We start from the raw sequence: 24,433 nt of genomic DNA, 5'->3' as shown, positions 1-24,433 counted from the left end.
AAGATCCTAGCATAAATCATTCTTAAATTTGTACTTGGAAAAAAAAATTGACTAGAAAAAAAAAATTAACTATCATGAACTCGACGTATCGATTTGCAAGAGAGTATTTCCAAACTCTAGCAGGCTCAAATATATATTATGGAACTCAAATCAAAAAAAAAAAAAATTCTATCCTTTTGCACGAACTCAAATCAAATATAGGGATTCACTTTTGCTCCAATATAGCAATATAATTTCCTCAAAATTAAAGTAGATTCAAAAAATACCCTATTTACAATTTAACTAATAAATTTATCAGCAAGAGAGAGCTATTACAAAGTTAAATCTTATGAGTTTACCTTATTGATAGTAAAGTATCTTTAGTTATGAAATTTTTAACTTATAAGATACAATATTTGCGATGGGAAGTAAATTTTTGTATTAACATTAATAATTGAAACAATTTGAGTTTTGTCCAATCTGCCATGCTAAATATAATAATTGCCAAAGGCTCATTGATAAATAAAGCTTTGGATTCCAAGTCTACAGCAAATCACAAACAAGATTCGTTACATTGTAATACAGTAGTAATATGACTAATGCCAACATCACCTCGACTTTCAATCTACAAAGCAGCAAAATCCTTGTAAATTAAATAGTCATGAGCATTCCGCAACAGCAAGAAATAATTCAAGCATTTTAATTTGTTTATGACAAAACTGAGGGACTCATATTACTTCCCAGAATGGAATAGGGAGGAATCGAACAAAGTCGAAGTTATGAACAACAGTTGATAGTAAGAACCTCTCTTCTCCTCATGACTGAACAGCCAATCTCTGTAGGTGCTCGCAGAAAACTTGAAGGCTGACATCATCGGTGAATATGATGTCGCTGCCTGGAACAACCTCGTGGGCAGAATTGTACGTGGCTGATGGGTTCAACTTTGCTAACAAAAATCTTGCCTGAAGAGGAAATGAAGAAAGAAACTTTAGCAACCATCGAACAGTTGACTGGAGGTTTTATATGATATATTAGAAAATATTCAACTCATACAATATAAGTAGTCTCCTTTGCGTGACACTGTTTAACAAGAACTTTCATGGTTCATTTGGCTCAGAGAATGCAGTAGAAAAAGAATAGTAAGTTATTTAAGGATGGAATAGAATGAAAATAACTATTCATTAGTTTGGTTCATGCACTGAATAGATATGAAATGAGCTTGTTTGCAGGAGTAATATAAGAAATCATTTCCATAATGATAAAGTACTACATGAAATGTTTTCTTACTAAAATAAAATAAGAAATATTAATAAAATTCCATTAAAAATGGTATCTGAATTCATTTTTCCAATCAAGTACTTATTCCATGGGAATTAATAGGGAATAGACCAAGCTATTCTTATTCCTATGAACCAAACGTAAATCAGTTTTGCACTCAGAAGACATTGGGCAGCAATTCCTTCGACTAAGACACTACTATGCACATTAAGTATCAAGCAAAGAGTTGTAGTTTAAAAATACCTGAGAACCATGTTGATCACAAATGACTAATCTGGGAACAGGGAACCGTTCTTTTATGATCATGTGAGCATCATCCTGAGGAGCTTGTAATAGCTGGGCAAAGGCCTGTAAATGATAAAAACAAGGCAAGTACATGAAAACATTCAAGAATTCATACACCTCATACTAAATTTTTTTTTTAAAAAAAAAAAAATCTTTATGTTGAAAGATTAATTCTGGGAAAATCAACTATCAGTATTGGTAATGGATATGAAATTAGATAGACATTTTATGGGTCAGACAGATGAATTGATCAAGCCGATGTTCTAGGAGGATATTGCATAATGAATAATTGAAGATTAGTGATGGGCAATTCAAACTTAAAAAGGCATTATCCATCTCTAGGAACAAAAGCATTTAGCATGAAGAGAAATAATCCATCTGTGGAACCAAACAATACCTGGTGCTCTGGTTGATTTTGATACCCCAAATTGCGCCATTGAGCAATGGTAGTGCCATGAAAAATGACGATGCTGAAATACGCATCAAGCAACAGTATACGATCTAAAGCTATGGATGACACATCCAACAATGCAGGTGTAGGGGGAGAATTGAAAGAGTAAGAAAGCAGTGAAGGCTGGATCATGACGACCGAGTTGGTAATACTCTCACGATTCAACAACATACGGAAATAGGCAGTCTCATCCGGACTATTGTTAAAAACCTGCAATGAGAAATGCACAACACATGATAAACCAAGAGTTGTATCACACCAGCAGCGATACTGTGATTGAGAGATGGTACCTGAACGAATTGTGAGCGCCTTAAATTGAACATGAACTGTGGCAGTATTGAGAAATTTGGATGTAGTGTAAATGAAGCAGAATCATCCTTTCGATAATCACCAAATCGTGAGCAAAGACGAATAAGTGATCTATCCAACCATCTAGTTGCATCAAATTCTTCCTGAAGTATAAAATGTCTACCATTCGTTAATTCATTAATTCTCTAATTGTGTGATCTGAAAGCATATTTCATGATTGTAGAATTGAAGTTGCGTGTAAGGATCTCTATATATTCTGAGATAATGGTCTTACAGCTTTATGAACTGCAGCAACAAATTTAAGAGAAAAGAAGAGAGCTTTACAAACGGGGTAAAACAAGTCTTACCTCCATCTCCATTTTTAAGGATACATATCTTGCTAATACAACAGCTGCAGTTTCCTGGTCAAAACCTTCAACTAGTTCCTGCACTAGGAGTAATGCTCCAGATAAGTAATCACGTCTAATTATCAACTATGGTGATTATAAAGCATGAAAAATATCTCTTTTTACATATAATGCAGACGAGCAAAGAGCTCTCTCCAGCTTAACTGCTCCAGATACAAGATATTATTCAAATGATTTAATCTATTCCTTAGAAGATAGTCTACCTTCCAAGTTCCATCTTCCACGGTTTAGTTTCCACGTTTCATACGCTCAAATGCAGATCAAGCCACCAAAAAAATAGTTTGGCACTTCATCTATTGGAGTTATTATGCATTTTATTTTTCATGAAGTCATATAGGGACAGATGGCTAATCTCCAAGCAGCCATCCTCAAGAAGCAATATACAGCCAATTTAGTTTCCAAAAATTTATGGGCAAAAGTAAAAAAGGTGTTCTTAATTTGCAAAATCATCAAAGGGATATTAGTTCTCAAAATCATCAAAGAAGCATTATACATTCCAATGAATGTCATTGTGTGCACATATCCCAATGTGTCAACATCAAAAAGAGAAGAGTTGAGCTATTAGTTGACTTACATAATGAGGTGAATTTCCTTCTTTCTTGAATTATTTAAATTTCTATTATGTTCTCATTGAAATAAATGTTTAATATTAGAAATGTTTAGTTAATTATATTTCATGATTAACAACATTATTAATTTGATAATGTTAATCATCACCAAAATCATGCTCATTGTTAGTTTTGAATTCAATTGATTCTAAATGGACTTGATTTAATTTTGATCAATTTTCTTGATTTATGAGATATTACTAACCTAGAGGTTGTACGTGAAATTTTTTTAGTTAGGAGAAATCTTCTAAATCATTTATTATATAATGTCTACATATTGCACAGGTAAATATCTAGTATTTATTAATAAAGAAAGAAGGTGAATTTATCAAAAGATCATACAAAAAGGAAAGGTAAATAAGGAACAGCTATCTAAAATTTCACGTGAACAAGGAAACCTTTTAGAACTAACCTCAGTATTGGAACCATCAACCCATTTCCTCATAATTGTTGCAACACGTAACCTCATTTGACCTTCAGGGTTCTGATAGCTGTAAGAATCCAATGCATTACAATAACCGAGAAAAGTTGCATTTGAAAATGGAATACAGATAATAGTAAAACTTAACACCATACTTGGTGAGGAATTGTATATACAACTGTGGATTTGGAATCCCTTGTTGACCTGATCGCTCACTAGGTGAAATATCAAAGAAAACTGTAAGACAAGTAGTCCTATCAAGCCCACACATCTTCCATGAAATGGCATTCCCTTGTCCTACAATAGTGTCTGCACAAAGAGCTCCCTTCTGCAATCCCCATTAGTCAGCATTGCATTCATTAGAAAGGGAATTCACTCCAAAAATGCATCTAATCACAAACCACAGAAGAAACTTCAGCATTCAAATATAATAACCTTGTCCAAGGATGTACATGGTCCAATAATTCCCTGAATTTTGATGTCCTTTGAACAATTGATCTCAAGAGTGCCACTGAGATTATTACAAGAAGATTCATAAATTTAGGACACAATTTGCTTCCTTGGAGAAAATTTTCAAAGTAAAGAAATCAAACAGAATTGTCAAAATAACCTACCCAAAGGAAGAAAAACAAAAGTAACTTCCCACTTCTTCCCAGACCTGAAATAATTTGGCCTATGATATTCCTAATTTTCAAAATATTGCTCTGAATGAACGGTAAAAGGAAAGAGAATATTTTATAGTCATAGGAGTGATCAGAATAGGATGATTAAAGGAATGAGTGTACTATAAAGATCAAACGCATGTGGTCAACTAGCATCAGATTGAAACTAGAGGAGAAGAAGTTAGAAGATATGGACCATTATGGTTGCATTAAATGGATGTAAGTGCTTAATAACCAAATAGCATGATCTAATTAAAGATAAGGACTGAGACTCAATATAGAAACTCCAAAGGTGAAACCAAACTAAAACATAGTATATTTGAATGGGAATGAATAATTTGGGAAGAGGAAGTTAAGAAGCTGATAGTGTATCTACTAGTGAAGATTCTGCTAGAAAATTCCATCAACTGCTAATATGTCTATTAACACCACAGATTGTGAATAAGAACCCACCTAACTTGGATATAATCTATAACAGGAATGATTGATTATAGCTACCTAATTATGTGTTATTAATGGATTCAAATTTACATATGTAGTAAACATATATATTTATTGAAACCAAGAGATTGATTCCCAACTTACTTAAAAGAAAGCCCAAGAGACTGCTCGCCATCCTCAAAAATTCTTTTAAAGGAATCTTTAAAAACTGGATGTCCAAAACTTTCAGCAAGAACAACCAGTCCACCTGTCCTTTCAACTGCTACTTTCATCTCTGCAACCCCAACCTGGACGTATATTCAAGGACAAGAAAATTACTTCAATATTTCACAAAACTCATGACCTCATGACATTTTAGTTGGCAATATTTAATTAAAATCTCTAATAAAAGTTCTGTCATTGTTCTTCAGGATTTCTAAATTATAAGAACAGGTGAATTGATAATGCTAAGCCGATTGTGACACTACAAACAAATGAACTTGTTCATTAACATCTGATTTGTTCTAAACAACCGCACTTAAATATAAAATTATCCTGATGTTGAAATTTGGTCAGTTGATAAGTAAAGAGGCATAAGCTATTATCATGAAATAGTGATAAATAAAGCATCTGCATGAGACCTTTTGGTCTGACAAACTAGGAGTGCCTTAACACTACAAATCTTAAATAACTAAGGCATGATATATATTGAATGTGACTTTCTTCAGTACAATGTGATGTGAACATCGTACGGCTACCAGTCTACCGTACAATTTATATATAAGAAGATACAGCCACATAAATAACATTCTATTTAATTATTTTAAATATGCATATTAGAGTCAGTCATTACCTCTGAGCATTCTCAAGTATCACGGGTTCCCAACCTAAGAGCCTTGCCATTTTGAATATGTATGGACTCTGTTAGGCTTCTACGTCATATCAGAGTCAGTCATTACCTTTGGCAATGTTTGGCCCAAGGGGACAAAACAGCCATGAGAGAGAACTTCCTCTCTTAGTCCCACATGGTTAAGTGAGTCATGCTTGAGTACGCTTAAATATGAAGGAGGGACACCCTAAGATCCTTGAGTTTTTACCGAGTAATAGAGTCAATCATTCAGCTTGCCAATGCTGGAGTTGGGTTTGAGGGAGCATAAACGAGTTGTAAGAGTATCCTCCTCCTCAGTCCCACATGATTAAGTGAGGGCATGCTCAAGTGTCTTGGCATTTTGGATGGGAACAAGTCCCTTGGACTTCTACACAATATTAGGTGTAATTTGAACATAAACAAAATTGATTTTCAGAAATTTTTGTTCCTCTTTTCTTCTCTAAATAAACCTTTGCAGAAGTTTAAATATATAACTCATTGGTTAGTCTCTTTACAATTAAGATCAAGATTGTATGTCATCTTCATTCATGTAAATAGATAGTAAACAATGACAATTTAATTCTCAAATTGACGGTGTGCAAGTTTTCATAAAGCATTCTGAATTTTTCATATTTCATGTCTATTTTGTGTCCCCTAATCTTCTACTTATATCAAACTAAACATCATGTTTCAAGATCATAAAAATTGATTGCAGCGACTCTTTGGCTTTAAAATGGTAAAATGACTATCAAAGAAAACTAATCAAACCTGATCAAGTGCCGAAGCAAAAAGGTCTAGGACATGGCCCTGGTTAACCAGTTGTTTTGCAAGATTATCATAAAATTTAACAGCTTTGTGAAAGTGTGGAGCAGCATCTTTATCAAGGTCTTTATGCGAGCGCACAGGCTCAGATAGGTCTTTTGACACAATCTGCAAGTCATATATACTGTAAGTAATTACAACCAGAGGTTTTAATCAATAAATAGCTTTAGAAAGTAGCTAATAGCATGTTCAAACATTTAGTTCAAAATATATTAAAAACTTTTTCAGCGCACGTATCTAGGTGATGTTCCATCCCATAAACAAATCTTACAGTGTAGATGAAAAATTATGGAAAAGAAAAGAAAAATGCTACTTTTACCATACTGTACCAAACAAACAGTGCTACTTTTACCACTGTACCAAACAAGCAATTATGACTGCAAAAGCAATTAGTTGAGAAACTCACATGAACATATTAGAATTGAAACAAAAACCTCAGACGAGTTCCAATTTTAGCCAAAAGTAAAAAACAAAAATTAAAGATAGACAAAGATATACATAGACAGCTATCTAAGAAGTCATACAGTCTCCAAGGATCCCAATTGATAATATATTCTTTCAACATCAGCAAATAACATCTTGTACATCCCATATTTTTCAGGTTGGCCACATGGATCTTGTTTCATCTTCATCAATCGATATGTTAATCCATGATAATATAATAGTCCACCCCATAAAATATATACTTTTATTATTCAACAAGAAAACAAAAATAGTCATATCAAATGAAGCAGGGTGTACTACCATTCCAGGGCCCACTGTACACGGTCCCCCAACTAGAGCTATGATCCGGGCGCCAGTTCCTGCAACACATGCTCCTAGTAAGCCAGCTGCGACAGTAAGGGCAACTCCAGTGCAACGCAAAGCCCGACTACTTGTTTCCACCGGCCAGCGATCTAACTGGAGCTCATCTAGCAACTGGAATAAAAGAAAATTCGAAAGAAAAACTTAGCTAAGTGAAAAATGACGAAAAAAGATATATTCAGTCTATCTCACAGCATTGAGTGTGTAGTCGCAATCAGACGCGGGAAGCAGGAACCTATTGACGGATGTAGAAGGATGCAACGCATTAGCCTGGGGTCCCCTGGGATAACCTGGCGCCCCAGCAACACCACCGTGGCGAACACCAGCAGAGGAAAGCCCCAATTGATCCAAGATCTGCTCTTTCGTGATCTCCTTCGTACCACGGAACACGTAGATCTTCGTTATATCAGCAAATCCCAGTTCGTGGAGATGGACCTGGGTGCCGAAGGTGATCAGACCAACGAGGGCATGGTCCGGCAGGAGGCCAATGGCGCGACGCATGGCCGATTTGACATAACCAAGTTCCTCCTCGATGAGGCAGGTGTCAATAACGAAGAGGAAGACAGGAGGCGGCGGTGGAGCGGCAGCATCGAGCGGCGGCGGCGCGTACTCGATGGTGGTGCACTGTGGGTACAGCTCTGCTGGGTAGTTGTGCTCGCTGATGCCGGCGTAGTGCGGAGGGAAATGATTCCGAGAGAAGCAGAAGGGGCAGATCCAGATCTTAGCTCCGTAATCGACCCGCGCAAAGGGGTTGAGAACGGCGGCGCAGGGCGGCTTGCAGCGGAGGGGATGGTAAGGTAGCACGACGAGGGAGGGGGAGGAGCGGATCGGGGCTATTGAGGCGGCTACAGGGACGACGCACTTGCTCGACTCCACCTTGGAGCGGGGCCACGCGTTCCAGGTCATGCGGACGCCGTCGGGGCCGTCGGGATCGGTTGAGACAACGGCGCCTCCAGCGAGGTCTTCCGCCATGGCCGCTTCCGATGCGGTGGCCGAAGCAGCTCCGGAGTCGACGAGGGCGGTAAGAAGAGATCAGTTTGGGAGAAGAATTTGGAGTTGCGATGGAAAGAAGGCCGTCAAAGTCGATTCGGTCTATAAATAGAAATACCGGGTGAAATAACGAGCAGGCCGAGTAGCTCGTTATGGGCCTTTAAACTAATTTGGGCTGGACCAGGGCCTTTAAACTAATTTGGGCTGACCTTTAATTAGGAATCTTAGCTCATTCTGTAAACTTAATTGATTCTGCATTAATGTAAAATTTATTCTCAATACCTCCCAAGAATATTATTATACAGATTCTTGATCGACAACATAAGTTTGTGAATTGTGAACAAGGGTTTCCTTCCTCTATAAAAATATAAACAGCTACATCTTTCCCTTCTCAAAGTTGAGAGATATTGCATTCAATATAACTTTCCTACATTTACAGTGTAGACTCTTGTTTGAAGGGATGCATCCTAAAAAACTGCATTCCATATGGCACTCGAGTTTTCACTGCAGCGTTGATGAACTTCTTTGATCCGAACAACCGAATCGCAGATGCCACTGCAGCTCCAATCGAACGACGCGACGCAGGTGTTGCCTGCCTGCGCCTTCCACTCACAATCTGTTTACACACCATGCCGAAGAGCAACATTAGGATGCTAGATGTTAGCAAATTCAAAGTTTGGGCGTCTATTGATTGCCTACTTTTGTAAGTTTGTAATGCAAACATCTCATTTTGTTCACTTTTCAGCAAAGTTGGAGCCTGCTTGTAAAGCTATTATACTAAATGATCAACAAAAATTGTTAGTATTATTACCGGGCGGAGTGCCGCAGCAAAGCTTGCGATCATCGATATGCTCAACGTCTAAACCTATGAACCAAGATCCTAATGACACATCCTCATTCACATATTTGTGCAGTATATGCCTGAAATGAAACAAAAAGAATTAATCTAGTGACACTAAGAGAATGAATAAGAGTAGATCATATCCATTTATAGCTCACTGGTTTATGGAGATATAAGCTGCCAATTCATTTGAAATGGCATACAATTGACCAGTGGCATGTCGAAAGTACTTGTTTCCGTCGCCTCCAAACTTCCAATTTTCAGGTTCATAATATCTCACTCCCCTGTGATATGAAATTAGGCATGTGAATTATAGGTTATTTAGCAAAATGAAAAACAAGTCGATACAATGGAGTTTTTGTTTTAAACATACTTCTTAGCAAGGACAGGACCACACTTCATGCATCCAATGTATACTCGAGGTTTCATTCGATGCTTCACCAAAGTATGTCCAAGTGTTGCTGCAAAATTTGAAATATAATCAAGATGCATTGTTTAAGGTTTTCGTTGTCAAATTTTACATATGAATGCAAAGAAACACAATTATGCTTTGTTAAAGGTTTGATTTTCGTCTTTAGAACATTTGTAAGTATCCCGTGATAGTTTTAATGTGATCAACCAAGTCAAGTTAGGTCCTATTGTATTTTGATATCCTTGTGTCTAAGTGTGCAGGAACTAAGGAGCATAGGAAGTCGAGCGAAAGACGTAACTAGTGAGAAGGACAGCACGGGAGAGAGTCGACAGGCTCGGTGCGTCCGAGGGACAAGGCGCTACAGAAGAATACGTGGCGAACGATAAGGAGACACGCGGTGTTTCCGAGGGAAGAGAAATCGAAGCGGAAAGTTGCTCAAGAAGGTCGGAAGATGGGTTCGAGTGAACCCTATTCCGAATGACCGAAATTACCCAACCAAGCGAAGTTGGAGCAGAAGACCCGAAAGAAAAGTCGACCAGAGGTGGACTGAGGTGGACTGTGCTCTGACGCCCGAAGCTATTCCAGGCGCCCTGACTGCCCGAACCCAGGGCGCCCCAGGCTCGCGCCCTGGTCGAGCCAGTTCAGCCAAGTCCGAGCGCCCGGAGCGGGTCCAGGCGCCCGGACCAGAAACTTTATCGAAATGCCAGCTGTCGTGATCCGTTGCAACAAGGATAAAATTTTATCTCCCTCCAAGCGCCTGGAACCCTTCCAAGCGTCCCAATCAGAGCTATAAATACAGTCCTGATCCCAGAAACTAAATACAACACTTGAAAACGGAACACTTGAAAACGATTCCATTTGAGTTTAGCTTTATAATTGTGAACTTTGACTGCTATAAGAGGTTATTCCATCCAAAGGAGACTTTTAGTGAGCTTTAATTTCCTTGGATTAGCAATCCTAGACCAAGTAATTCTTTCTGTGCCTCTTCTTTTTAATTAGGTTTTTAATTCTTTTATGCAAGTGTTTATTTTAATCAATTTATAAGTTTTGAGGAAGGTGTTTTGTTTGAATTTATTGTGCAGGCTATTCACCCCCTCTAGCCAGCCGCAAGGGACCTACAACATTAGATTATGAAATTTTTGTTAGATTTTGCAAGATATTTTAAGATAATCGTCTTATAGTTTAATTATTTATTTGATAAATATAGATTCACTATTTGAGTGCATATTATATATTTGAATAGTCTTAAACTCATTAACTAAATGTCCGCAATACAATTCATAATATGAGAGAATTTGTTATTGGATCACAACTTGTGATTATCTCTATATATGCAATTATGAATGTATTGGAATTTTCCTAGTCATCGAATTGATACATTTGAACATTATCAATTCTGTACGACTAGCACGGGTCTCACTAGCTGGAGATATTGGGATGTTAGAGTTAAACGTGGATGCTAGTTATGATAACCAGTTCATTGGAGTGAATAGCTGTAAGATTTCATATAGTTCTCTACATATATGGATATATCTGTGAAATTCTTCATGTAGCTCGAGCGCAAGTTTCCTTCGACTTAAGGTATACAAGTCATCTTGGTAATGGAGACTTATATTTTAACATCTTAAGCGAACATCTCTTGGAGGTGTGGACTCAAGATGATTGGATATAAATCGAAGTACCCGAAAGTGTTTTGATAGCCCACAGAAGATTCACCGCTCCTTATGAGAAGACGTATACCCTATGGTCACTCGTTAAGATTATTACTCAAAGTCTTTGGCCTAAGCATCACATGTTAAGAGTATAGGACTCTTGTACATATGTACGAATAATTTGAATCCACAAAATGAGAAAATATTACTTGGGCTAGATGTGACGTAGTCAGCCTAGTGAGGACAAACACATAGACCATGTCTTGAACCAAGTAGGTATAAGACGAGTGAAAGGAATGAGGCACGACTCACTGTTACTGCTGAAGGGTTTAGAATTAGTTCTAATATCAATTGTGATTTTTCAGTTAATTGGAGATTATAATGTACTAATAAGTGTCACTCATGATCGTTCTATAATTAAGTAGTTAATTAAGGACGGTCAAGATAAATCGGGAACATATTGGGGCACACGTACTACGAGTCTCTAAAAGACATAAAACAAGTTAGAGAATAAGATTCTCAGATCAAAAGATAAATATTTGGTTGGACCATATACAAGATAAATATCGAAATATTTGTCGGAACGAAAGTGCAGATGGATCACATCTCTTATGAAAGAGTTGAACCTTATTTAGTTTAGTCATAAACCAATTTAGTTTAGCCATGAACCAACTTGATTTAGTTGTGAACCAAACCAAGGGTTAATGGGCTAATTTTTTAATAAGGCATAATGGGTTGGATTTGGACTTTCTAATCTAATTAATTAAATTGAGCTATATATTGATATGATTAAAAGAGAATTAACACACAATTTATTATTAACATGATTATGTTCTGGAAACCTAAACTCAATACCTCTCTCTCCCTCTCCCTCTCCCTCTCCCTCTCCTTCTCTCTTATCACCAACCACAATAAGAGGGTCTCCTCTTGTTGTCGTGAGTCACTCAAAGGCAGAAGATCTTCCTTTTGCTTCTTCTTTTTCTTGATCCTTCTCCTTCGCTTGTGGCTAGTACCTTCCGGAGGCGAAGCTTGTTCTCTTGGAGTTGTCTTAAAGAACTCAGCGTGGATTCAAATAGAGATGAGATTCGATAACGTTGAAAAAGGTTGATGTCCTTCTCGTTATAGGTCATCCATAAGGTATACCTAGAATAATTGTTATTCGATTTCGTTTTGTTTTATGATCTTTTTTGTACGATTGTATCTTGCATGTGTGTGGTATGTGTGATGTAATAAATTAGTTTATTTATCGTTAAGTCTTCCGCTTTGCATATTTACGAAACGTGTTTTTAGCACACACCGCATCAGGCATATCCTAACAGTGGTATCAGAACCTGATCGTACTTCAACATGATCGTAAAATTATTTTACGGTTCGTAATTAGTGATGTAATTAATTTTTTTGATTTTTCTAAAATTATTAAAATATTTCTATTTTTGGAAGTTTCCTAAATTGTTCAGAAATTCCAATTTTGAAAATTTTCTGAAATAATTTTAAAAAAAATAAATTTAGAAATATTCTATTAATTTAGAAATTATTATTTCTGAAATTTTCTAAAATTTTGAGAAATATTTTATTTTTAGAAAATTTCCTAATTTGTTAGGTAATATTAAATTTGAAAAAATCTGAAATTCTTTAAAAATACAAATTTGTGATATTATAAATTAAATTATATAAATTATATTTTCTGAAATTTTTTTGGATTTATTAAAATATTCCATTTTTAGAAAGTTTATGTAATATATTAAGAAATATTAATTATTTATTTCTTAAATTGTTAGGAAATTAATTTAAAATTTTGTTTCTAAAATAATTAAAGATTCTTGATTGATAGAAAAATTTGAGATATGTTAATTAAATTTAGAAATTGATTTCCTAATTTGATTAGATAAATTTTGATTTATTAAAATTAGATTTATATCATATTTTTATTTTCAAAATGAATTTATAACATATTTAAATTTATGTAATGTTCATGTCATATTATATGTCATATAGATGTATTAATTATGACATGATTCGATTTTGCCATGTATGCGATATAATTAGATCTTGCCGTATGTGTGATGTGTCATGCTATGTCATACATGCGATGTGTCATGTCATCATTTATGTCATGCGTATAATCTCATGTAGATAAAATATTTGCATAACATAGATAAGACCAAATCCCTTACACAATATTAAAACTTACACCTTCCGTTATGGTAAGAATCAGAGTTTAAGTTCTTATTTATGTTGTTGTCAAAGTAAAGCTCAACTTGAAATTAAATATGTTCAAACTATAGAGATGTAATCTCATAATTAACGGGTTAATTTTAAACTTAAAGCGTTGATTTGTTGTACCAAAGTCATGATCAATATGGATAGAGATGAAGTTAGGTGATATGCATTTGATATATACTTGTTAATATGTTAACAACCCGATGTTTATGCGAAAATCAATTAGTTGCTAGCATAATATGATAGTTGCACATAAGCGATATGCAATCGGCAAACTTGTTACCTACCGCTATAGCTAAGAATGGCTTGCTAACCAAAGTCAAGGTTGTTCTTATCTATGATGGATATCAATCCACTTGGAAAAACCCTACTATCTCCCGAATTCAAAATAAAGGTATTTGAATTTGATAAATAAGCGGACTTTTATTACATATAAATTGTTTACATAAATAAAATCATGTCTCTAATACATTCTTATTTTTTTATTTTAAGTTAATCATTTAATTATGACTTCTGTTAATCTGCGTTCGATTTTGGACTCGAAGAAACTGACTGGGTCGAACTTCTTAGACTGGTTTCAAAGTTTGAGAATTGTTCTCAAAGCTAAGAAGCTAGTTTATGTCCTTGATGAGCCTCTTCCCACAAGTCTTGATGTCGATGCAACTACGGGCCAATTGTTGACCCATCAAAAACCTAAGGATGATTCTGTACTTACAAGTTGCATCATGATAGCCGCTATGACTCCTGAACTATAGAAACAACATGAGCATTTAGATGCTTATGATATTGTCTATCACCTTCGTGAGTTATTTGATGAGCAAGCTAGATCCGAAAGGTTTGAGGTCTCCAAGCTTTTCTTTTAATCAAAGATGCAGAAGTATAATTTATACCAAAGATGAATGACTACATAGAGCGTTTAACATCACTCGATTTTAGGATGGATCATGAGTTAAGTATTGACTTAATTCTACATAGTTTGCCGAAAAGTCATTCACAATTTGTGATTAACTATCAGATGAACAATTTAGAATCGATCATCCCCGAGAAGATTAATATGCTCAAGACTATGGAGTCTTCTGTTAAAGGTGAACATAAAACTGTGTTGTTAGTAGACTCCTCCAAGAAAAGTTATAAGAGAAAGCCAAAACATCAGGCTAAGGGGAAGAGCATAAAGGCCAACACAGTAAAACCAACACAAAAGAGCTCATACCACCATTGTGGAAAGATGGGACACTAGCGTAGAAACTGCAAGATTTATCTTTGAGTCCATGAAGAAGAATAAGACATTTGATGACTCATCTTTTTCAGGTACTTTTGTTATTGATTGTCATGCTATTTCCTCAGACACTTGGATATTGGATACTAGTGAGGCTCACATATATGTAATGATACAGTGGCTAAGGAATAATAGAAGACTCGTCAAGGGAGAATCAAGTATACGAGTAAGGAATGGAGCAAAGGTTGCTGCAGTCACCATCGGAACATACTTGTTAAAGCTTCCTAGTGGACTTGTACTAGATAATTATTATTTTGTTCCTGTATTAATAAAGAATATTGTTTCTATTTCTTGCCTAAATAGAAAAGGTCTTCATTTAACTTTTAGTAACAATTGTTGTTATATAACTTTGAATAACGTTCTTTATGACACGGTACTTTATGCAATGGCATCTACACGTTAGATATATCTGGTGATATATCTACACGTTCTTCAGACTTTGAATAACGCGTTTGAATAGATAATCAATTAACCTCTTAGTCGTGGTATTATCACCTTGGTCATATAAGCAAGAAACGCATGTCCGAATTATAAAAGATTGCAATTCTCGAATCATTTGAATTAGATACATTTGATACATGTGATTCATGTTTAAAAGCAAGATGACAAAGTTTCCTTTTTCTAGAAAGAGTGAACGAGTTGATGAGTTACTTGGGCTCATACATACCGATGTATATAGACCAATGCCAACTCACGCACTAGGAGGTTATAGCTACTTCAATACTTTCATTGATGATCACTCTTGTTATGGGTATGTGTATCTAATGAAACACAAGTCTGAAGTCTTTGAAAAGTTTAGAGAATTCATAAATGAGGTAAAGAAACAACTTGATAAAAGTATTAAGATACTTCGATCTGATCGAGGTAGTGAGTATTTAAGCCAAGAGTTTCAAATTTATCTAAGGGACAATGATATATTGTTTCAATAGACTCCACCTTATACGTCATTACATAATGGTATATTAGAAAGGCAAAACCGAACCATGTTAGACATGATTAAATCAATGATGGATCGTGCAAATCTTCCCAAAACCTTTTAGGGTTATGCACTCATGACAGTTGTTTACTTGCTAACTAGAGTTCCGACGAAGGCAACTTCAACTACTCTATATGAGATATGGAGTAGTAAGAAACACCTCATATCTTATTTGAAGATATGAGGATGTCCTGCTTATGTGAAGAGAACTGTATCAGACAAGTTGGACGTTAAGTCTGATAAATATTTATTTATTGGATACTCTTAAGGAAACAAGGGTTATCAATTTTATCACCCCTTGGAACAAAAGGTATTTGTTTCAAGGTATGCTGCATTCCTAGAGAAAGAGTTTCTCTTGCAGGAAGCAAGTGGGAGTATAGTTGAACTTGATGAAGTTTAAGAGACACCAATAGACACTAATGAAATGCCTAATCAAAAACTGCAACCGATTATGACACAACCTCCTCGTAGATCAATTAAGACACGCAATGTTCCTGAGAGATATAGATCTCTTGTAAGAGAATCGAATGACGTGTTATTCATTGAGGATAAGGAACCTACTGATTACGAAGAAGCTTTGAATAGTTCATAGAAAGACAAGTGACTTACAGTATGAAGTCGGAAATGGATTCCATGTACGAAAACCAAGTTTAGAATTTGATGGTCCCACCTAAAGGCATTACGCCTATAGGGTGCAAGTGAGTTTTCAAGAAGAAAATTGACATAGATGGTAATGTAACCTACAAAGCAAAGTTGGTGGTGAAAAACTATCGTCAAGAGCAAGACATTGACTATGACGAAACCTTCTCATCTATAGCCATGCTTAAATCCATTCAAATACTCCTAGCCATATCAGCTCATTATGAATATGAGATATGACAAATGAATGTGAAAACAGCTTTACTTAATAGAGACCTGCTCGAGGACGTGTATATGATACAACTCGAAGGTTTCACATCTATTAAAAAGAATAAAGTATACAAGCTTCAACGGTCCATTTTTGGTCTAAAGCAAGCATCCAGGAGTTGGAATATCCGTTTTGATAAGACGATTAAAGAGTTTAATTTCTCACAAAATCTAGACAAACCTTGTGTGTATCAAAAGGTTAGTAGAAGTGTTATCCTATTTCTAATATTATATGTTGATGACATATTACTTATAGGACACAACATGTCAGTTCTAAGGTTGCCCACGCCATTCTGCATGAAAGACATGGGAGAAACAACTTAATCCTAAGGATAAAGATCTGTAGAGACAGACCGAAAAGATTACTTGGTCTTTCACAGTCGACATATATAAACAGAGTGCTAAAACGGTTTAACATGTCTGAATTCAAAAAAGATTTCATACCTATGAGGCATGGAATTCACCTTTCGAAGTTTATGTGCACACGCATAAAAGACGAGAGGATTTGCATTGATAAGATACCTTATGCGTCCGCAATAGAATCTATCATGTATGTTATGTACAAAGCTCGATGTATCATATGCTCTGAGTATTACAAGCATATACCAGTCAGATCAAGGAATGGTTCATTAGACGGCTGTCAAGACGATCCTTAAGTACTTGAGAAAAACTAAGGATATATTCTTAGTATACGGAGATGGTGATATGATCATACGCGGGTCTAATGATGCCAGTTTCCAGACGGGCAAGGATGACTCCAAGTCATGGTCTGGATTCATATTCATATTAAATGGAGGTGCAATTATTTGGAAGAGTTCCAAGCAAGACACTGTTACAGATTCTACCTATTAAACGGAACATATTGCAGCTTCGGAAGTAGCAAAGGAAACAGTTTGGATCAAGAAATTCGTTACCGAACTTGGTGTGGTTCCATCCACGGTTGAAACATTACTTGTTTACTGTGACAACATTAGAGTCATTGCACAAGCAAAGGAACCTAGATCTCATGATCCAAACATATACTTCACCGCTATCATCTGATCAGGGAGATCATTAGTAGGAAAGAAATACTACTCGAAAAAAATCCTACTGAAAGGAACCTAATGGATCCTTTGACAAAGACCGTACTACAAAGTAAGTTTGAGAGTCACGCCCATGCTTACTGTTTAGGACACCGTGGCGATAAGCATTAGACCAAGTGGGAGCGTTAGATTTTGAGGGATAGCCTAAGGCAATCGCCTTCTAGTTTTACTATTTATCTGATAAATATAGATTCACTATTTGAGTGCATATTATATATTTGAATAGTCTTAAACTCATTTACTAAATATCCGCAATACAATTCATAGCATGAGAGAATTTGTGATTGGATCACAACTTGTGATTATCTCTACATGTGTAATTATGAACGTATTGGAATTTTCCTAGTCATCGAATTGATACATTTGGACATCATCAATTCTGTACGACTAGCACAGGTTATACTCCTTGGTTCGGCCAAGCAGCTGTTATTCACTAGCTGGAGACATTGGGATGTCAGAGTTAAACATGGATGCTAGTTATGGTAATCAATTCATTGGAGTGAATAACTGTAAAATTTCATATAGTTCTGTACATATATGAATATATCGGTGAAATTCTTCATGCAGCTCGAGTGCAAGTTTCCTTCGACTTGAGATATACAAGTCATCTTAGTCATGGAGACTTATATTTTGACATCTTAAGCGAACATCTCATGGAGATGTGGACCCAAGATGATTAGGTATAAGTCGAAGTGTCCGAAGGTGTTTTAATAGCCCACAGAGGATTCAACGCTCCTTGCAAGGAGACGTATATTCTTTAGCCACTCGTTAGGATTATTACTCAAAGTCTTTGGCTAAAACATCACATGTTAAGAGTATGTGACTCTTGTATACATGTACGACTAATTTGAATCCGCAGAATGAGGAAATATTACTTGGGCTAGGTGTGACCATGTCCTAACCAAGTAAGTATAAGACGAATGAAAAGAACGAGGCACGACTCCCTGGCTGCTGAAGGGTTTAGAATTAGTTCTAAAATCAACTGTGATTTTCCGGTTAATTGGAGATCATGATGTACTACTAGGTAACACTCATGACCATTCCATAATTAAGTAGTTAATTATGGGTGACCAAGATAAACCGGGAACCCATTGGATCACACGCATTATGAGTCTCTAAAAGACGTAAAATAAGTTAGAGAATAGGATTCTCAGATCAAGAGATAAATATTTGATTGGATCATATATAAGACAAATATGGAAATATTTGTCGGAACGGAAGTGCAGATGGGCCACATCTCTTATGAAAGAGTTGGATCTTATTTGGTTTAGTCATGAACCAATTTGGTTTAGCTATGAACCAACTTGATTTAGTTGTGAACTAAACCAAGTGGTTAATGGGCTAATTTTTTTGTTAAGACATAATGGGTTGGATTTAGATTTTTTAATCCAACTCATTAAAAAGGACTATATATTGATATAGTTAAGAGAGAATTAACACACAATTCATTATTAGTTTGATTAGGTTTTGGAAACCTAAACCCAATACCTCTCTCGCCCTCTCCCTCTCTCTTGTCGCTGACCACAATAAGAGGGTCTCCTCTTGTTGCCGTGAGTCACCCAAAGGCAGAAGATCTTCCTTTTGCTTCTTCTTCTTTTTCTTGAACCTTCTCTTCTCTTGTGGCTAGTACCTTCCGGAGGTGAAGCTTGTTATCTTGGAGTTGTCTTGAAGAGCTTGGCATGGATACAAATAGAGGTGAGGTTCGATAACGTCGAAAAAAGTTGATGCCCTTCTGCGATTATCTTGCATGTGTGTGGTGTGTGTGATGTAATAAATTAGTTTATTTATTGTTAAGTTTTCCGTTGTACATGTTTACGAAACGTGTTTTAAGCACACACCGCATCGGGCATATCCCAACAATTTTACATTTCACCTAATATAGATCTTTTGTACATATGCAGATACTTACGAGTTAATCTTGAACTATCAGAGATTATTCAAAGGAAATTTACCTATGTTCACATGTACATCATCATCAACCTTGACGTAAAATTCCGCGTCCCACAAAGAAAAAGCAGTTGCAAAGTAAGATTTTGTTTTGGCTGATAACTCAAGGTATCCTTCAACATGATCCTGCAAAGAAATACACAATCAAGGTCCTGATTCTCAATTTTCCTTTTGATGATATAAATTGTATGTGGAATGATAGCATAAGACAAAGAAAGCAATCTTACCAGTCTCAAGAAATCACCATGTTTTTTTTCTTCAGCATCGATAGCTCGATTCAAAATTCCACCTGAAGTAGCACTACAACAAAGCAATCAACTTGTGACAAATACAATTCTTCTTTTTGTAACATAATACTTCAAATATATTGAAATGATTTGTTTTATACAATATTAGTAAGAATATTAATGACATTTAATTCCCTCTCTTGGACACTAACATGATACTACTGAGGAAATTTACTCCACAACGAAGAAAAAGTTCCTGTATAAAGAGCTGACAGAAGAATGTTTGTCGGTCTACTAGTTTATAATGAGTTTGGAGGGTGCTCACCCATGACCGATAACAAAGCAAATCACGATCCCCTTTTCTTCTTCTAGCTTCTTTCTTTTGTCACCTACACCATGCTTCAAATCCGATCAATTATCAAAAGGATTCAGTTGTCTGAAGTAGAAGGGAATTAGATATATTTGCAAACCTTGTGGCATCCACGTAGCACGAATTGAATCTCTTCGTTTTCGACTGTTAAATGCAGTATTGATCCCAATAACCATAAAATACTTGTGTCTTATTGTTTTAATAACCTTAACTTCTTGTCGTATTGGATAACCTCTAAGTATAGATTCTTGTGTTGTCCTTGCTGCTGCTAGTTCCATCTCTAAGTTTGAAACTGCTTTATTTATCAATCTGTACCCATGATTTCCCAAATTCTTGTCAAGTTGAAAGATACTTAATTAAAGATGTCAATCATCTATGAAATGCATGGATGCAATGTAATGACAATGGCATAAGCTTGCTTACTGAAGGTCATCGACAGTTGATGAACCTTCCCCTAGAATTTTTCTCGCTTCTTCCTTCTGATCCATCTGAAAAGAATGAGAGAGCATTCAAGACAGGAAAGGATTTTTTTTTTTTTCATGAAATGTTATAGAGTTTGGCAAGAGTAACAATATCTTCACTATTAATTCAAAAATTATCCTTGAAACACAGTGGAATAAAATAAGACCTAGGAAGTCACTTGAACAGTCAAAGCAACTCTTTGGTGAACAATAAAAGAATGTTGAGAAATTACCATTTGCGAAAAATATCTCTCGGCTATGAGCTCTTTGTTTGGTACACTGGCACTGTTAGTTCGAATTATATCGCTCTCTTTCACTTCGGGCATTGTCCACATTCTGTCATCGAGATAAAAAACAGCAATGAGAAACAAATCAACAATGCCATAACTCAAGCTACATGTCACTTTTAGGAAAACAAATTGTTTCACGGCCACTTACTCTTTACTGTCAGAAGAATTTAGGTCAACATACAAGTATTAGATCATGATCTATGCTTGTTAAACCTATACATAAACAGCAGCTTAAGCTTTAGAAGCTAAGGTGGCTTAATCAATCTTTAACACGCCATCAAACTACTCCTGTTCTTATTGTCTTCTTGTCGAATAGAGCTCACAATCTATCTCAAACAGATGCATCACAGCATCAAGTTTCAGAAACATTGACTATAACAACTGATTGAAACAGAAGAAATAATATCCCTTTTCGTGGATAAAGAGAAAGGGGCAAAAACCGAAACCCCTTATTTAAGATTCTCAAATCCTAATTTATTTCCACCCACTTCGACTTTCTCATCCAAACAATCTCTTAAAAATCAAAACCACTGCTCATATCCCTCCATCTAAAAAGCAAGCACAAAGTGAAAATCCACTGGCAGAAGGAGAAATCAAACGCAGGAAGAAGAAACTACCTGTTGGTGAAGAGGAGGCCAGTGAAGAAGCTGCCAAGGCAAAGCAAAAAGGTCCATCTTTTAGACACGGTCTCTCCTCCTCCTCTGCTCCTCCAACTCATCACTCTTCTCCTTCTCACCCTCCCAGTTCTCCCTCCTCCCAACCTCGCGAGACCTCAGATTTGGACTCTGAACCCAAAAAGTGCTCCAAAAAGGATTCTTTTGGGTAATGCTCGGAGAAGATCTTGCAAATTTGTGAGTTTTCGCCTGTGAGAGATGCGATTGCAGCCAAAAATGATGCACGTTCTTTCTTCTCCACTTCGATATATGTTTCTGTGAATTCATTTAATATCTATAATTGTCGGAGTTAATGATCATTATAAGCAAAGCATCTACGACGTGCTTCTTCGCAGAATTGTTTATTTCTCATGCTAATGATGTACCTGCTTTTTCATCGGTCATACAGAGACGGGACCCATCAGTTGTTGGAGGAGGATGCTGGTGCGATGTTGAGTAGAATTCAAAGAGTAAGAATTAATTTGTCTCAGAGAGCAGATCTATCTCAGATCACAGAAATTGCCGTGCCCAAGGTTTAATAGCAAGCCCATTTGACCATTAAACTGGACGAGAAAATTAAATAAATAAGCCCTATTTAGGTAAGACGTTTGTATCTTGATAACAAAATTAAAGCTAATAAGTGACGTCCCTAAGCAATGATATATATCCTTTATATATCAAGAGAAAAAAAACAAGATTAATCAAGAAGTTGAGTAATATTGAGTCTAGGATGATCAATTCGTTTCCATGAAAATTTTCTATCGATCATCAGGATAAATCAGAAAGTGCACGTAATGGCCAGCCTAGAAGTCCAGGGAGAAAAAATTCCTATAAATATACCGTAACCGAAAGTTCGAACCGCAGGTATCTGGAAGACAACTTGAATGTCCTACCACAACACCATGACCCGGAGGCCCTTTATATATCAAGAGAGCCACTTGATCAAGTCACTGTAATTAAACCAAATGGGACCAAGTTTAGGTTTATAAGAAATTGAATTTCTAGGTGTAAATGTTTCTTGATTTATTTTGACAATCGAAGAAAAAAATTTATAAAATTAGATCAATCATCTAGACTCAACAATACCGAACCTAATTAATCATTAGAATGAGATTAAATTTATATTTAGTTAGATTCTCATCCCAAAATAAAGGAGAGAATTTTAAAATTATAAATAAAATGTTGTTCATATTTAGGGGTGAGATTACTTTTATCTTAATGTTTTATAATTTACTATATTCTATATTTAGGTAAACATTTTAATTTTTAAAATAAAATTAAATTTAACTAAAAAAATCTTAAATCTTAAATTTAGCTTAGCTTGGGTTAACTCAAATGGATCTGAAACTAAACCAACTTCAAAATCTCTTATCCGAAGTGATTTGAATCTGAAAATCTTAAACTCCAATTCGATTTTATTCTGGTTGGCAGGTTAACGAGTCAAGTTCATTTTTGATACATATTTATTTTTGACAATACCAATATCATCCCTATTCATTTTTGGCACTTCTATTTATATTTTTTTTGACAGACTGATGACCTTTTAAGATAGTGGACTTTTTTTTTTATAGAGCTATGATATTCTTAAGGAAAAATTTTAAATAAAATTTTTAAGGATAGACACATAAATAATGGGATCCATCATTTCACTTTTTGTGAGTCCCATTATTTATGTGTCTATCCTTAAGAATTTTTCTTGAGATTTTTTTTAAGAATATCATTTCTCTTTTTTATAAATCATTTTTTTTCTAAAGATCAAAAATAAACCCAATCCATCAATTTGATCGAGTTGACTCAAAAAAATATCATACTAGGACGTTTTTGAATTTGGATAGGAAATTTTGGGGTTAATTTAGATTATGAGTTTTAATTGACCCAGATTTAAGTTTTAGATATTTTTTAAAATTAAATTAAATTTTAAAAAATATGATGTTTTAGATACGTAAAACATTAAAATAAAAAATTATAGAAAAATAATTTAAAAATATCGGATGGGATGGATTATTCTAAGTTGGTCAGATATGTTGGAGCATGAATTAAATTCGGATTCAAATTGAGATTTTTTTATAATATTCTTATTTCCATCCGATTCCCACTCAACTTTTTTTCTCTGATAAGTGATAACGATGAAAGTAATTTTTTTTGCGGACACACTAACCACATGTCCACGTCATTATAATTAACGTGTCACCAACCGTTCGCATAATTTATTCGCCCATACAAATCCAGCGTTCTTTAGACAATTTTGCGCATAGAAAATATTATTTTTATGAGGACCAAATTTTCCTTTAAATAAAACTTTCGTCATTAATTATTTTTTAAGTACAAAGTTTTACCGAAGAAGCAGAGGCAACAGATAGAACACAGCAAAACAAAAACAGAAGAAGAAAAACGCAAAATCGATACGATTCGAAAGACGACTAGAGCTTACCGGCCGCCATCCAACTCGTATTCAAGGTTCGCAGACTGAGGAATGAACCCTAGACGGCCGGGGACGAAAGAGCCCTCGTATACAGAGGAGAGGTATTTTATTTAAGGCCTTAAGGGGATGTGCTTCAAAGCACATACCTCTCAAGGCCCAGCCCATTAAATTTCCACGATAAAAATATAAAGGCTATGTTTAGTTGGGTGTAATGTAATCTATTTGTAATGTAATCAAATTTATAATGAAATGTAATATAATATTGATTATATTACTATGTTTTGATAATGTAATGTATGTAATCTTTGATTAGATTACATTCTTTTGTTGGGTGCCCATTATTTTTTATATAGAATGTAATTCGTATTATTATAAAATGACAAAAATATTCTGC

At 35.5% G+C, this 24,433-nt stretch overlaps 2 protein-coding genes across 2 annotated transcripts; both read right to left on the bottom strand.

The window, feature by feature from the left end:
• Positions 1-494: 494 nt before the first annotated feature.
• Positions 495-8,405, bottom strand: LOC121996167 (protein transport protein SEC23-like). The gene is made up of 12 exons (XM_042550017.1): positions 7,507-8,405; positions 7,255-7,428; positions 6,457-6,618; positions 4,986-5,128; positions 4,174-4,249; positions 3,894-4,066; positions 3,730-3,808; positions 2,650-2,727; positions 2,284-2,445; positions 1,940-2,203; positions 1,501-1,605; positions 495-941 (listed from the first exon to the last, which is right to left on the bottom strand). The coding sequence occupies exons 1-12, from the start codon at positions 8,284-8,286 to the stop codon at positions 795-797; spliced, it is 2,343 nt and encodes a 780-aa protein (XP_042405951.1). The 5' UTR covers positions 8,287-8,405; the 3' UTR covers positions 495-794.
• Positions 8,406-8,572: 167 nt separating this feature from the next.
• Positions 8,573-21,908, bottom strand: LOC121996168 (probable beta-1,3-galactosyltransferase 2). Its single transcript, XM_042550018.1, has 11 exons — positions 21,582-21,908; positions 20,908-21,010; positions 20,637-20,701; positions 20,314-20,522; positions 20,169-20,232; positions 19,844-19,916; positions 19,622-19,742; positions 9,519-9,606; positions 9,304-9,429; positions 9,116-9,225; positions 8,573-8,920 (listed from the first exon to the last, which is right to left on the bottom strand). Exons 1-11 carry the CDS (start codon positions 21,680-21,682, stop codon positions 8,772-8,774), a joined length of 1,209 nt encoding a protein of 402 aa, XP_042405952.1. The 5' UTR covers positions 21,683-21,908; the 3' UTR covers positions 8,573-8,771.
• Positions 21,909-24,433: the final 2,525 nt, after the last annotated feature.

Source organism: Zingiber officinale, chromosome 6A (assembly GCF_018446385.1).
Source record: "Zingiber officinale cultivar Zhangliang chromosome 6A, Zo_v1.1, whole genome shotgun sequence".
Lineage (NCBI taxonomy): Eukaryota > Viridiplantae > Streptophyta > Magnoliopsida > Zingiberales > Zingiberaceae > Zingiber > Zingiber officinale.
The sequence above is the reverse complement of the archived record's forward strand: the minus strand, read 5'-3'. Positions and strand labels throughout refer to the sequence as shown.

What these genes read in the sequence shown, in the direction of transcription:
- LOC121996167 (XM_042550017.1), bottom strand. Translation starts at nt 8,286, where the DNA reads ATGGCGGAAGACCTCGCTGGAGGCGCCGTTGTCTCAACCGATCCCGAC. An exon ending in GGCGCTCACAATTCGTTCAG is followed by an intron (nt 2,204 to 2,283) that starts GTACCATCTCTC and finishes TTCTCATTGCAG; the next exon opens with GTTTTTAACAATAGTCCGGA. An exon ending in GTGATCAACATGGTTCTCAG is followed by an intron (nt 942 to 1,500) that starts GTATTTTTAAAC and finishes TTTCCTCTTCAG; the next exon opens with GCAAGATTTTTGTTAGCAAA.
- LOC121996168 (XM_042550018.1), bottom strand. Translation starts at nt 21,682, where the DNA reads ATGAGTTGGAGGAGCAGAGGAGGAGGAGAGACCGTGTCTAAAAGATGG. An exon ending in TGCTTTGTTATCGGTCATGG is followed by an intron (nt 19,917 to 20,168) that starts GTGAGCACCCTC and finishes GCTTTGTTGTAG; the next exon opens with TGCTACTTCAGGTGGAATTT. An exon ending in GGTCCTGTCCTTGCTAAGAA is followed by an intron (nt 9,430 to 9,518) that starts GTATGTTTAAAA and finishes TTCATATCACAG; the next exon opens with GGGAGTGAGATATTATGAAC.